Genomic DNA, 13,624 nt, shown 5'->3' on the forward strand with positions numbered 1-13,624 from the left:
GTTGCCGCGTGTCCCAGGACTCCCACCCTCTTCGTGGGTGCTAGTACCCATTGTCCGGACAGCCCCGCTGTGGTTCTCACTCGGCGTAGCCAGACCCCTGGGCTGTGAATCCTGCACGCGTTTCTGCGTGGCTGAGGGTTCTCGTTCCCTGGGTGGAACTGTCGGGTCCAGTCTTTCGAGGTTCCCACGGTGGCTGCTCCCTTTTACATTCCCACCGGCAGCGCCTGACGTTTCTACCTCCATTTTGTAAATAAGGTTTTCCGGGCACGCAGGCACGCCCGTCCCTTCACATGCTCTCCACGGCTGCTTCCACTGCAGCGGCAGAGTCAGGCAGTCACGTTGGCAGCCGTCCGGCTTGCAAGCTGAGCTCGTCCACTCCCTGGCCTTCCCCAAAGTCCACTCACCCCTACTTTATATCCCTTCACTACCCCCCTTCTGAAGTCCCTCCAGCACGCCTGACGCTTTGCTTTGCACGGGAAGTTGGGTTTGGGCACTGGCTCCTTTGGGGTGTGGAGGGCTTTGGGTGTGGGGAGGGGGTGGCAGGCCCTTCCTGGCAGATGCCAAAGCTTCTGGAGGCTCCTCCCCGGGTGTTACCCTGGACCCACCCTGCTGTTGGCCAGACGCAGCTACAGATAGCAGAATGTGGGGAGCTGAGTGGATGCAGACGGGGTTCATGGCTGGGAGAGGCTGGCTGAGGGCTCACTGGGTCCCCCCGAGAGTCTGGGGAAGAGCTGGGGTCTGGTTGATGCTGGGCCCTGGTCTTTCTGGTGTCTTCCCTGTCATGTTTGTAGCTCACTGGAGCTTCTGCTTTGGGGACTGCTGGAAGCCCCGCGGCCTTCTGTTAGAGGAACCCAGAGGCCCCCCCATTCCCAGTCAGCCTGTACCCCCATCCTCCTCCCTGCTGTTGTCCCAGGCCTGGGCGGCTTCCTATTTGGGTGTCCCTGGGTCTCAGACTCGTGGTGTGAGCCGGGAAGGGCCCCTAAGGCTTTCTTTAGGGACAAGACTCAGAAATCCCCGTGTATTTGCTGAGGCCCTAAGGGGGCAGGTATTCAGAGGCTGGTTTGTCCCACAAGCAGGAACAGGGCAAGGCCTCAGGAGCAACCATCCTGAGGGCCACATGGAGAACTGGGTCCGGCAGGGCGGGCCTCTTGAGTTCCACGATGCACCGTCTCCCCATCTTAGCCCACGACAGCCCCCACCAATGTCCGTGTGCCCCGCTGGACGTGGTAGAATCCTTAGGATGTGACAGAACCTTTTAAACCCTTCCCCGTGCGGAGTCTGTGGGGTTGTGGTGTCTTTTCCTTTGTGGCCCCTTGTGGTCGGACCGCAGTCCGAGCCGTGAGTGGTGACGCATCTCACAGGCTGCCGGGTCTGAGCCCTGCAGTCTCCTGGGGTCGTCCTGGAGCCGGCTGTGCTCACGGCTGGTGTTGTCTCCTCTCCAGGGCCGACAGCTCCTTTAACTTCATGGCGTTCTTCTTCATCTTCGGCGCGCAGTTCGTCCTGACGGTCATCCAGGCGATCGGCTTCTCGGGATGGGGCGCGTGGTAAGGCAGGCCCGGGGCCTCGGTCGATGAGCGTGCGGACGGCACCTGCCCTCACCGTGGGGGTCAGGATGAGGGACGCGTGAGTTGGCAGGGGGCTGCGTGTGAGACAGATGTTCCCGGATGTGTCCCTGCTCTCCGAGTGGACGTTTGCTTCTGGCTCTGCCGGTTCCAGGTGGTGGGGTGGGGTGGGGTGGGGGGCTGTGTCTCTGCCGTAGCCCGGGGAGCCGCAGGCCCTGCCCTCCGCGGTGGGCTGCTCCTCGCTGGAGGCCGGCGGGCAGGAACTTTCTTCCTGGAGTTCGTCCCTCTGCGCTGTGGGGCTGGCCAGGGCCGGGCCACCGTGGACATGGAGACGTGGTCTCGCGCTGTGCCCTGTGGGGAAGGGTTTGGCAAACGGCTTCCAGGCCCTGCCACAAAGAGGGAAACCGCCTTCTAGAGCGGGCGCCCCTGAAATGCTGGGGCCTGGGCTTCCCAGGCTTCTGTGTGGTTGGTGATTTTTCAGAGGTGAAATTCACATAACATAAAATCGGCTGTTTAAAAGTGACCAGGCCAGCGGCGTGGTGGCCGTGCTAACTGTAGGAACTGGAGTAGAACGCAGATGTGGCTGCTAGTGGGCTGAATGCGTGTTTGCACGTTCTCGGAGCTGTGCCACCAGACGGCCATGTAGCTCCGAGGTGTTTCCTTCACCCCAAAGGAGGCCCCGGACCTGTTAAGTTGTCACTGCCCGTCCCCCCCTCCCCTGGTGGCCACCTGTCTGCTTCCGGCCAGAACTGCAGGTCCCTGAGGGGCAGCGGGTGCTGAGTCAGCGCAGACCCCTCACTCATACGGACTGTCAGGGGCGGGACCGGCACAGACCCGCCGTGGGGTCCTCTCCTGCCCTGGCGCCCACCACCCCGTTTCCACACCTGCCCAGCAGCGTGAGCTGCGCGTCCAGGGGCCTGCTGGTTCCCTCTCCCTCCTCGGCTGGGTCAGGTGCTGAGGCCGTGTGGGCACAGCCCACCCGCAGGTGCCCGGGCTGTGGCGAGGTGGAATTAGAGGGGTGGCGAGGAGCTGCCAACACTGGGTGCTCGTGGTGTCACGTGCGCGGGCCTCCCAGGGCGCCCAGTCTTGCCGCAGCACAGACGGGGGCCGGGCCGAGCAGACCGGGGCCCCTGCACGGGGGTGTCGGTGCCCGGGACACTGCTGCATCCCTCCAGCATGGGGCCTCGGGGGTCCTGAGACAGGAGACGTGGCCCGACCCCTCGGTCTCCTCGGGCCTGGCGCAGGGAGCTGGGGGTGGCAGTGGGCGGCGGAGCCTCAGTCCCCCGGCGGCTGGGGGATGGACGGGGCAGGGGCCCTAGGGTGCCCCCCACCCGGCTGCACCGCCCCGCAGCTCCGCAGGCAGCCACCAGGGGGCGGGCCACCCCGGGCTGCGGGAGGGGAGAAGAAGGACCCCCGGGCACTCTGGGGCTGGGGCTTTTCCCCCCATTTTTTGTGTTGTGAACTTTAACACATATACATAACAGTGATAACTTCCAGTGTACGGTTTCACAAGTAGTTAGAGAACAAATCTCAGAGAATGTCGTGGGTCACAGTTCTGCAGTTTCAGCGGCTTCCATCACCGTAGGATATAATGCAGAAAGGGATCCTCTCTCGATGCACAGCTCAGCAAGTGGTTCTGTGGGGAATTTCAGACATTGCTGTGGGTTACGGGTCCACAGTCCGAGCGCCTTCCCCATTACACAATAGAAGGTGTAGACAGAAAGGTGAAGCCCTTCAAGGCACAATTCGACGGGTGGCTACGGAGCAAATCCCAAAGGCCACAGTTCCTCCACGTCGTTCCCCTCCTCCCAGCCCTCCCAACACCCCAGCATCTAGAAAATCATCTATAATCGTTTAAGGTTTCAGGATTCATAGACCTTTGCTTAATCTTACCTTGTTTGTTTCTACCCCTTCTTCTCAGTCTCTTTCTCCGTCTTCGGGGGTGTCTGGGCAGTGACACCCCAGCTTGTCCATGCTGAAAGGGGGTGTCGACACCATGGGGAAGGGGCTGCATCTGGTGGTTGTTCTTAAAGAGGCTGTTGCCTCTGGGATTTAGGGCTGGTCTGGTATGGGAACACTCTGGTGGATTTAAGTTTCTGAGAGATAAAACATAGTGAGTGCGTCTTTTATAGGATCTCCGGTAGCAACCTAGGTGTGTGGGGACTGCTGTGGGTAAGGCCTTGGTGTACAGTAAGGGCTGGTTTTTTAAAAACGTTGTGCTCTGGAGAGTCGGCTGCTTTGTGGAAGGAGCGTGGGCATGAGGCCCAGCACCCGCTCCGAGACCCTGGGCACAGCCATCCCCCCCCCCCCCGGCACCCCCGGAAGAGAAGGGCTTAAAACACGCCCATCCCCGCCGTGCTGTTGTGCACCCAAAAAAAAAATAGTCACAGCCTCTCGGTATCGCCAGATACTCCGAGGCGCAGCCTGTCTGTCGCTTGAGATGCACGGACAAGGGGCAGCGGTCGTGGAGAGCCCCTCAGGGTCTCCGAGGCCCTGGCTCCGGCCTCCACGCACCGGCGGCTCCCACCCCCTTTCCTTCTCGCCGTCGTTGGTTTATGGAAGACACAGGCTCGCTGTCCTGTCGTTCCCCACAGCCGGATCTTTAAGAGTGAGAGCTTCCTTGAGATGTCGTACATGTACCACCAATTTACAGGTGTGCCGTTCTGTGGTTTTCGGTATGTTCAGAGGTGTGCACTCGTCACCCATCTGACGCTCGAATGTTCTCATCCCTCATGGAAGAGACCCCGCGCCCACTAGCCGTCACTCCCCCTCCCCAGCCACCACAGCTCTGCTTCCTGTCCCCGTGGATTTGCCAGGAAAGGACATTTCACTTAGATGGGCTTGTACAGTACGTGGTGGCCTTTGGCTTGTGGGTGTTGTCACTCATCGCAGTGTCCTCGCGGTCCCCCCGGCTGCGGCGTGGATCAGAGCTGCGTCGTCTTCACGGTTGAGTGGCCTCCCGTCGTGTGGACGGGTCACCTTTCATCAGTGTGTTCATCCGCCGAGGGACGCTCCGGTGGTCTCCACTTCGGCTCTTGTGAGTCAGTCCTCTTTCTGTGAACGTTCGCCAGCAGCTCTTTGTGGGGACCTGGGTTTTCAGTTCCCTTGGGCAGAGGCCTGGGGTGGATTTGTCAGGCCTTCTGTGTGTCCTTGTCTCACCCTTGGAGCTGGATTTGGCTGGTGGCACCCCCGTGATGCCCTTGAGCGCACACTCCTAGCTGTGTGGGCTCGGACCGCCCCATCTTCCTCCATCCTCCCTGCCTCCCCCACCTGTCGCAGTCGGGACGCGGCTGGCTCGTCTGTCCGTCCTCCCCACACCAGCATTCGTTAGCAGGTGGTCCTCGAGCCTGAGCTTGGTGACGGCAAACGGGGGCGTCTGAACACGGCTGTAAAGGAGATGGTCTCGCAGCCGGCCACCGGCTCCTCCGGGCTTGTCTAGGAGCTGCTGGGGGGTACACGTCCCTGCACCCACATCCCGGCCTGTGGGTGCCCCAACCCTCCCCGGAGGCCCTGCTCGCCCGGTCCCTGTCCCGGGGGGACGGGATTGTGGGGCCCAGTTGCTCTGGCTCTCGGTCTTGGTCGTAAGTAGGACATCTTCAGGATGTTGTTTGATTTATGGTGTGTCCCGGCTGAAGCAGGATGGTCTTAAATCTGGGTGTCTGAGGCCTTTAAAAGCAGAGTGAAAGCCAGGAAGGGAGAAGCCACAGAGAGAGCAGCCAGATGCCAGAAATCACCGGAACCCAGAAGAGAAAGAAGACGCTGCCTTGTGCATTGTCATGTGATGGAGAAGCCAGGGAACCCCAAAGAGGGCCGGCCAGCCCGGGAGAGGCGCGTCCAGTAGCTTCCTGTTGTCGAGCCGACCGCTGTGTGGTGTCTGTTTTAGCAGCCGGGAAGCTAACATGCCGTGCTCCCCTCTGGTGAGAGCATCGGCCGGGTTCCCGGAAGTCGTGGCGGGAGAAGTCCAGTGCGCCGGCCTCACGGGCACCCCCAGAGAACCGCAGGCGCAGAGGCGTGGACTGGCAGTCGCAGACGGGGACCCCAAGGGCCGGGCCCGGAAGGAGGGTCGCTCGGCCTCCCGCATCCTGAGAGAAAGGTGAACGGAGCTGACAGTGGGGTTCTGTCCTCACCCGTTGGCCGTGAGGATCCCGCACTTTGGGGGCGCAGAGAGCGATCCCCGGGGACGGGGAGGCAGAGCTGCCCTCGGTGCTGGTGTGAGGGGCAGCGTGACAGCCCCCGACCTCTGACCCCGCACTTCGGCTTCCCACCTGCGGCCTGAGGCACGTTCAAGGCTGGAAACAGCCCGGTGACGGTCCCTCGGGGGCTGTGCGTGGAGTGGGGGCAGGAGGCGGCTCCTGCAGCCGCTGTCAGCTGTGCGGCCACAGAGCGCCAGAGCGGAGGGAACCGACGCTTTCTGTAAATCTAAAATGATTCCGAGTCAAACTCTTCTTTGGAAAAAAGAAGAAGAGGACGGGAAGACAGATGGACAGGGACGGCCGTGGACGCAGCGTGCGCGGGAGGCCCCGCGTGGGACCCCTGAGCCGGGCCGAGGGTGGGCAGCGTGTGTGGAAGGCGCCCACTCGCCGGGGGAGGTGGCGAGGGCAGGCGTGTACGTGGGCGTCGTTCACACGCTCATCTGCGCCCGGCTAACCGGGAGCGGAGGGGACACGAGTTACTCGTGTCAGACGAGCGAGGCGCCGTCACAGCCGCTTCCCTGGAGGAGCGTGATGATGTCTCCGGTGCCCACAGACTCGATGACCTGGATGAAATGGACCAGTCAGGCCCGAGAAGCCCCCAGCTCCCAAACCCCACACGAGGTCGGAGCCCCCCGGAGGCCGGTACCCGTGATCCGAGTCAGCAGGAACAGCCTCCCGCAGCCAGAGCCCACGCGGCTTCCCCGTGGGTCTCAGCAAACGCGTGAAGGAGGGAAGAGGCCGAGCCCCTGTAACCTCCCCGGACGTAGAGGCAGAGAGAACACGCCCTAGCTCACTCTGAGAAGCCAGGCTCACGAGGAAGGAAAGCTCCACACCCTCGCACATGCTGGATAAACCCTCCGGAAGGACGCGTGACAGCTGGCTGCCCGCAGGCCGGGGGCTCAGTTGGCTGAGAGAATCCTTGTGGTGTCGTCCTTCAAGTTTCCTGAATTTTATACCGTGTTGTTTTTGTTTTTCTTAAAAAAAAATTTTAATTAGAGAAGTTGTAGGTTTACAGAACAATCGTGTAGAAAATACAGCATTCCCCGATACCCCGTTATTAAAACTGTGGTACATTTGTTATAGATACCGTGTAGTTTTATTACTTGATTAGAAAAAAAATTTAAAATAACTGTGCCAGTTTGAAGCTGCTATGGACCCCAAAAAGCCATGATCTTTTAACCCAATCTTGTGGGGCCTTTTGACTGTTTCATGGAGATGTGACCCACCCAACTGTGGGTGAGACCTTTTGATTAAACTATTTCCATGAAGATGTGACCCCACCCATTCAGGGTGGGTCTTGATTAGTTTACTGGAGTCATTTAAGAGAGCTCATGGAGAGAAAGAACTCAGAGAAGCTGAGATTTATAATCCAGAGTTTGTCCTTGGGAGAAGCTGAGAGCCGACACAGACCTGGATGCTTGGAGACGCTCAGAGATCCAGACAGACGTTTGGAGATGCTAAGCTGAGAGACGAAGCCCAGAGTTTGCCCCGGAGAAGCTAAGAGAGGACCCCCAGACACTCAGAGAGAAACGCCCCAGGAGAAGCAAGCAGAGAGCTGAGAGAAGTTAAGACAGACAGAAGCCCAGAGACATTTTGGAGAAAGCCATTTTGAAACACAACCCGGGAGCAAGGGACCAGCAGACACCGGCCACGTGCCTTCCCAGCTGACAGGGGTGTTCCGGACACCATCGGCCTTCCTTCAGTGAAGGTATCCTCTGGTGGATGCCTTAGTTTGGACACTTTTATGGCCTTAGAACTGTAAATTTGTAACCTAATAAATCGCCTTTACAAAAGCCAGTCCTTTTCTGGTATTTGGCATCACGGCAGCTCTGGCAGCCTGGAACACGGTGCATTTCCTGCGTCACCTTCCCGCAGGCATGCCTGGATACCACGGTGGAGCTTCTGTTTACCTGGGCTAGTGATGTAACAGGTTTTATAGCGTCTTGCTATACCGGCTCATGTGCAACTTTCCTTTCTTTTTCCCCATCTTATTCTCTTTAGTGGCTGCAGCATAATTTATATTTATGTTGTTCCCAATGGATGTGTAGCTTATTTTAAATTTTTCATTATCAACAATTGTCATAGAACAGACTCTCAGAATTATTGGGCTAAAAGATATGAGCACAAAATTGATTTTTTAATAGATAACGAATGCCCCATCACCCTCCAAAATGAGTGTATGCTCCCACGAACAGTGTAGTTCTCGTTTCCTGTCCCCTCACCCACCTGAAGGTTGCTGACGTGAAAGTAGAAAAACGATATCTTGCTCTAATTTGCGTGTCTTCATTGGTGGGTTTGAGAATCAATTTAGTCCATTTGCCAAATTTACTCCATTTGGTGATCCTGAATACATTGCCTGTTTCTCTGCTAGCTGTGTATTGCTTTCTTGTTGACTTTTTGGTGCTCTTTACGTATGAAGGACGCCAGGCCTTTGGTGTGTGCACTGACACCCCTGCTCTCCCTGGCCTCTCGCAGTGGCTGGCTGGCGGCGATCGGATTCTTCCAGACCAGTGTCGGGGCCGCCGTGGTCATGCTTCTCCCGGCCATCATGTTCTCCATGTCAGCCGCCATGATGGCCATCGTGATCATGAAGGTAAGTCCTCGGGCTCCTGAGGTCCAGGTCACTTTTGTTGTCTACCCCCAGGAGCCACTCGGGCGGGGGTCCTCTCCCCAACCTTCCCCAACTCCCCCAGCCCCGGGGCGAGAACCTGAGCCTTGTGGAAGTGGAGGGAGGCGGTTTCTGTTGGTGAGGAAGCGCACTCCAATGGTCTCGCCCACACGTGCTGGGTGGAGCCAGAGACCCCACGTGGCCACCCAGCGGGACATGCGTGGGGAGATGGCAAAATGTGGGAGGCCCTGAGTGCGCAGCCCCTAGGACACCGGACGTGTGCAAGGCTTCGTCCCTGCTGCCCGGGGCAGCCGCCGCCAGCCACTGTTCATGTTGACATTTAAGTTAAGAATTCACTCCCTCCTCTGCAGTAGCCTCATTTCCAGGCCTTAGTGACTGGAGGTTTCCGTTGGGCAGCGGAGTTGAGGGATATTTCCGTCATCGTGGAAAGCTCTGTGGGCAGTGCTGCTCCCATTAGTCGATTCCTGGTTTTTGCGGTGACTGCACGAGTCTCCACAGACACCGAGGTGGCGAAGGCTGCCCCGCTGCCCTGGGGGGAAATACAGGGCTAGGTTCCCACCAGCCTCTCCTCACGTTCTCATCAACCGGTTAATACACAATGACCTCGTTTGACGTGGTCTGTTTAAAGACACTTATTTGGTACACATTGTCAATTGATTGGCACGGCACTGAAACCCCCGCCTTAGTGAAGCTTGTCAGACACCGGGACCTTCACTCTGAGGCCCGTCACAGGCGTCTGGGGCTTAGGATCACTGGATGGCCCCTCAGCAGCCTGCCTGGGGTCATTTTAAACAGCTCGTCACACACAAGAAGTACAAAAATGCAAGAAACCTGCACCCCACACCCTGCAACAAGGACCCTTGTGGACGTCTAGGAGCTAAAGCCAGAAGGCAGCTGGGAACGTGTGCCTCGGCACCTCAGATTTCCTGCCCTCTGTGAACAGCCGCCACGGACAGTGAGTGTTAATCTTGGGGTGATGAGTTTTAGTGAGTAGACAGATTGGCAAACACGGAACCCATGAATAACGAGGATCGACTGCATCTGGAACTTTCCCGGCTGGTCACAGATGCTCTCTGCGTCGTTGGGTTATCCGGGGACCACGGCAAACCCAGCAGGTGATGATGAGGCGCGTGAGCTGCCGGCTCTGGGGCTGCGGTCCTGCATCCTCGCGGAAATGGCTGTCTCTTGCTCTGCCCGCTGACGCACCGCGGGAGCTTTGCGGGGATGCCCCATGGGCAGGACAGGCTCCGGCAGATTTTCAGGGCGTTTGACTGTAGCCATGTAGGCTGAGGATGGGAAAGTCTACGCGTTTTCACATTCCCCAGACGAGGACTGGAGAAGGCCCTGGCCTTGTTTGCCTCCCTTTGAGGCCAGTGTGCCGGACCTCTTGGCTTTAGGGGCCTGGGGCAGGCTCTGGGGGCTCCCTTGGGCCTCTGCCCTGCTGTACAGACCTGGGTCCTCCTCGAGGAAGGGGTACACGGCCGCCAGCAATACAGACACACTGTGTTTTGGGTCCCTTCCAGCCACCTTGTCACGTGATCCTAATTTTCAAAATGCGCCCATCTCCCAGCTGACATCTTTTAATAAACCCACTTGGCTGTCTGGGAGGATGAAGCTGTGCTGATGCCTGCCCCCCGTCTCGCACCGGATGCCCAAGTCTGCCCAGGTGCATGGATGATTTAACGGTCCCTGAGGAGACGTTGAGAGGAACCATGGAAACCCTTCGCCGCTTCCAGAACAGCCTCCGGGAGCTGGACGACACGTCAGGAACTTAACGGGCAGCAGCCAGCAGCCGTCTGGGAACGCGAGGACAGACTGAAAGCACTATAAGGCACGAAAGGAAGGATAAAAAGCCTCAAAAAAGAGTGAATTATCCCAAAACAAAAGATAGAGACCCTCCCACCACCTGCCACCCAAGGAAAGGTGGAGAAATAAATAAATAGACAGTTATACAGAAGAAAGACACGTTCCAGGGCAAAGTAACGAATGCTAAGCCCCACCAGTAACCTAGAACATTAGGTTTAAACAAAATACCATCTTTTGGTCCCTTGAATTTGTCTCAGTTCCTAGAAATGAGGTGGCCCAGGGTTCCCAGAGGCGTGCTCTGCCTGCTGAAGAGATAAGCAGGGACGTGTCCCTGAGGGCTGGAGAAGGGGGACACACACGGCAGTCCCCCATTCTGTGGGTGGGATGATCGGCTTTATTTGTAGAGGCTTTTAGGGTTAAAGGAAAGTTGCACAGAAAGTAGCTTCCATATCATCCTGCTGCCCCCACCCCCGGCCATCCCGTGTACGAACAAAAAAATTACAGTCGAGTGCGTGGGCACCCAGATGTGGTAAACACACACTCAGGACAGGCACTCCTGGGTTCCCAGCCTGGGCTTGCCGGTGTTCTCTAAAGTTTCCATGATGACTATTTATCGCCTTCATCAGTAGTTTAAGAAAAGCGAGGCTTCCCTTAAGGAAAAGAGCCAGCCGCCCTCTCGCACACCCACGGGCTTCTCCCCTCTGCCCCCCACTCTCCCTCTGCAGGTGCACAGGATCTACCGGGGGAATGGCGGAAGCTTCCAGAAGGCGCAGACGGAGTGGAGCACTGGCACGTGGCGGGACCCGCCGACGCGAGAGGCCCAGTACAACAACTTCTCAGGGAACAGCCTGCCCGAGTACCCCACCGTGCCCAGCTACCCGGCCGGCGGTGGGCAGTGGCCTTAGGGGCCCCTGGTCCGGGGAGGCCGTGAGCGTGTCCACAGGCCCCCGAGTGGCGGCTCCGCGCTCTCTCCAGCTGGGATGGCAGGAGGGCTCGGTGGCCACGGGAGGACGTCCCTCGGGCCCGGTGGCCGCAGGGGTTGGCAGGACCCCGTGCTGCTTTCCTCCCGCTTTCAAGCACTGCCTAGAAACCCTCCAGCCTTTGCTTCCCGGACAGAAGGGCCCCTCGCCTGCCTCCCGTGGGGTCCGTGGGGTCTGACAGCAGGACCTCCGTGGGGAGGGGCAGCAGCCGGCCCTTCCCCTCCTTCCAGAGCCGGTCCTGTCCTGGCCCCGACCCAGCCATGCGCCCGCCCTGCCTGCTCCAAGCAGACGTGGTTCCCTGTTCCCCGCGGGCACAGAGGACCCCAGTTTCCGGCCCAGCCCCCCAGGTTGGCGCCCTCCCAAGCCCCCGTTTGCCCGGCCCAGGCCTGGCCTCTCGTCTTACGATGCGCCCTCTGCCCCCGCAGGGAACGGATTTTGGAGCTTGATGGCCAGAGTTTGGCTGGGGCGAGGGCCCTTCCCTCCCCGTTGCAGGAACGTGGGGCAATTTCCTTCCCGTCCTGAGGTGGGAGAGGACAGTGGCTCGGGCAGGAAGGGACGGAGGCCCCTCTCTGGTGTCAACGAGGGCGACGAGATGCAGCAGTGACCCCCGGAGGAGCCGCTGTGCTCGCGGGCTGCCCGGGCCAGGGGCGGGGTGCTGGGCTGTGGGGCTGCGCCTGGGCCCCTCTTCAGCATCCTAATTCCAATAACCCCTCCCACGGCTGCGGGAAGCCGGGCAACTGCGGGTTTCCCAGGAGCCCTGCCGGGGACAGCCTCCTGAAAGGGGATGAGATACAGCAAATCTCTGTGCCTTATCGAGGATGAAGCCACCGCCAGGTCTCGGGTAATGGACACGCCTTTCCTCGCTCCTCTCGATGCCCTAACTCCCTCCAAGTCGTGTCGGCGTGTCGTGAGGGTCCAAAGCACACGTAGGGATCCCTGCCACCTCTGTTAGTGACATGGGCCAAAAAGCAGCCTTTTTTTCAGGACTAACCTTTTCGTAGCACTCGCTGGCCCCGCTTCCTGGGCTCCACTCCTCCCGTCCCTCCTGGTGGGACAGGCCCCTTCCCTGCACACTCCTGCCGAGGGGCTGCTGGCACCTGCAGAGTCAGGCTCTGTGCCCAGAGGGGACCACAGTCCCCAGAGAAGGCGCCTCAGGCCTGTGTCCTGCTGAGCAGAGGCCGCAAGGCCAAGACACCCACTGGGGTCCCCCGTGACACCCCCAAGGCCACTTCCAGCCAGACGAGGCCCACGGGCCTGTGCCAGGTAGCCCGGTTCTGCCCTCTGGAGGGCCAGTGACATCAGCATCGGCCCCTTCCCCCCGTCACACAGCCAGCTTTCGTTACCTGGAAACACCCTGGAAATAAACCCTGTTTCTGCCTCAGACCAAGCACGGTGGGCTGAGCTTGTGGCATGTGTGAGAGTGTGTGTCTTCATTGTGTGTGTGCAGGTGTGTGTGCAGCTATGTATGCAGGTGCGTGTGTGCATGCGTGTCTGCTGAGTGCAGGCGTGTGTGAGCCTGTGCATGCAGTGCAGGCGTGTGTGTGGAGCTGTCTGTGCACACGTGTGTGTGTGTGGATGTGCATGTTTGTGCATGTCTACATGAGTGAGTGTGCAGGTACGTGTGCCTACACAAGTGTGAGCCTGTGCATACACGTGCAGGCGTGCGTGTGGAGGTGTCGGTGCACACGTGAGCATGTGTGGATGTGCATGTTTGTGCATGTCTACACGTGTGTGAGCCTGTGTGCACGTGCAGGTGTGCGTGTGGAGGTGGTGCATACGTGAGCCTCTGTGGATGTGCATGTTTGTGTGTGTCTACACGAGTGTGTGCAGGTACGTGTGCCTACCTGTGCATGTGTCTGCAGGAGTGGAAGTGTGCACACGTATGCCCCCCCCCCCCCGGTGCTGCCTTGACACCCTGGAGAAGTGACGACGGGATTTGTCCCTGTGGCGAGTCCAGCTGCTGTGGTGCCGGGGGGGACGGTGGAGCTGTGGCCCTGGGCCCCGGGCCGGGGGGCTTCCCAACTGCTGCTCTCTGCCTCTCTGCTGTTAGTTTTGACTATGGTGACACACGTGTGCCTTAACGGCTCCCGCTTTAGCCCCTGGCGCGTATACAGTTCTGCGGCATTTGCACATGCTCGGAAGTGCACGGAAAGCGGAGGGGCCAGACGTGGCTCCCGGTGCTGGGTGAAGGCTGGGGTGCAGGGCCCGGATACAAATCTTCCCAGAGGGACCAGGCCTGGGGCAGGTGGCAGAGCCGGGAGGACCTCGGTGTCCCATGGCCACTGAGCCAGAGACCCCACGCGGGACTCAGAGCCTCGGGCAGGGAGGCCCCAGGAAGCCACGGCCGCCCTCGGCTCTTGCCCTCCAGTGCCGGCCCCTGTCATCACCAGGCTGATTCCCCTCTGTGTGTCTGTCTGTCTGTCTGTCTCAGCCCTGGTGGGCCATTGGGCCTGT

The 13,624-nt window shown here is 59.4% G+C and overlaps 1 protein-coding gene across 2 annotated transcripts in view; it reads left to right on the top strand.

The window, feature by feature from the left end:
* Positions 1–12,557, top strand: part of SCAMP4 (secretory carrier membrane protein 4) — a 34,106-nt gene extending 21,549 nt beyond the window's left edge. The window contains exons 5-7 of one of the 2 annotated variants that reach the window (XM_037823964.1): positions 1,443–1,544; positions 8,231–8,348; positions 10,916–12,557. In XM_037823964.1, coding sequence (XP_037679892.1) covers positions 1,443–1,544; positions 8,231–8,348; positions 10,916–11,095 — 400 coding nt within the window. In that variant the 3' untranslated portion in view covers positions 11,096–12,557. The remainder of the gene's footprint in view (positions 1–1,442; positions 1,545–8,230; positions 8,349–10,915) is intronic. The other variant, XM_037823965.1, reaches the window with a different exon arrangement.
* Positions 12,558–13,624: the final 1,067 nt, after the last annotated feature.

This window comes from Choloepus didactylus (assembly GCF_015220235.1).
Source record: "Choloepus didactylus isolate mChoDid1 chromosome 25 unlocalized genomic scaffold, mChoDid1.pri SUPER_25_unloc1, whole genome shotgun sequence".
NCBI lineage: Eukaryota > Metazoa > Chordata > Mammalia > Pilosa > Megalonychidae > Choloepus > Choloepus didactylus.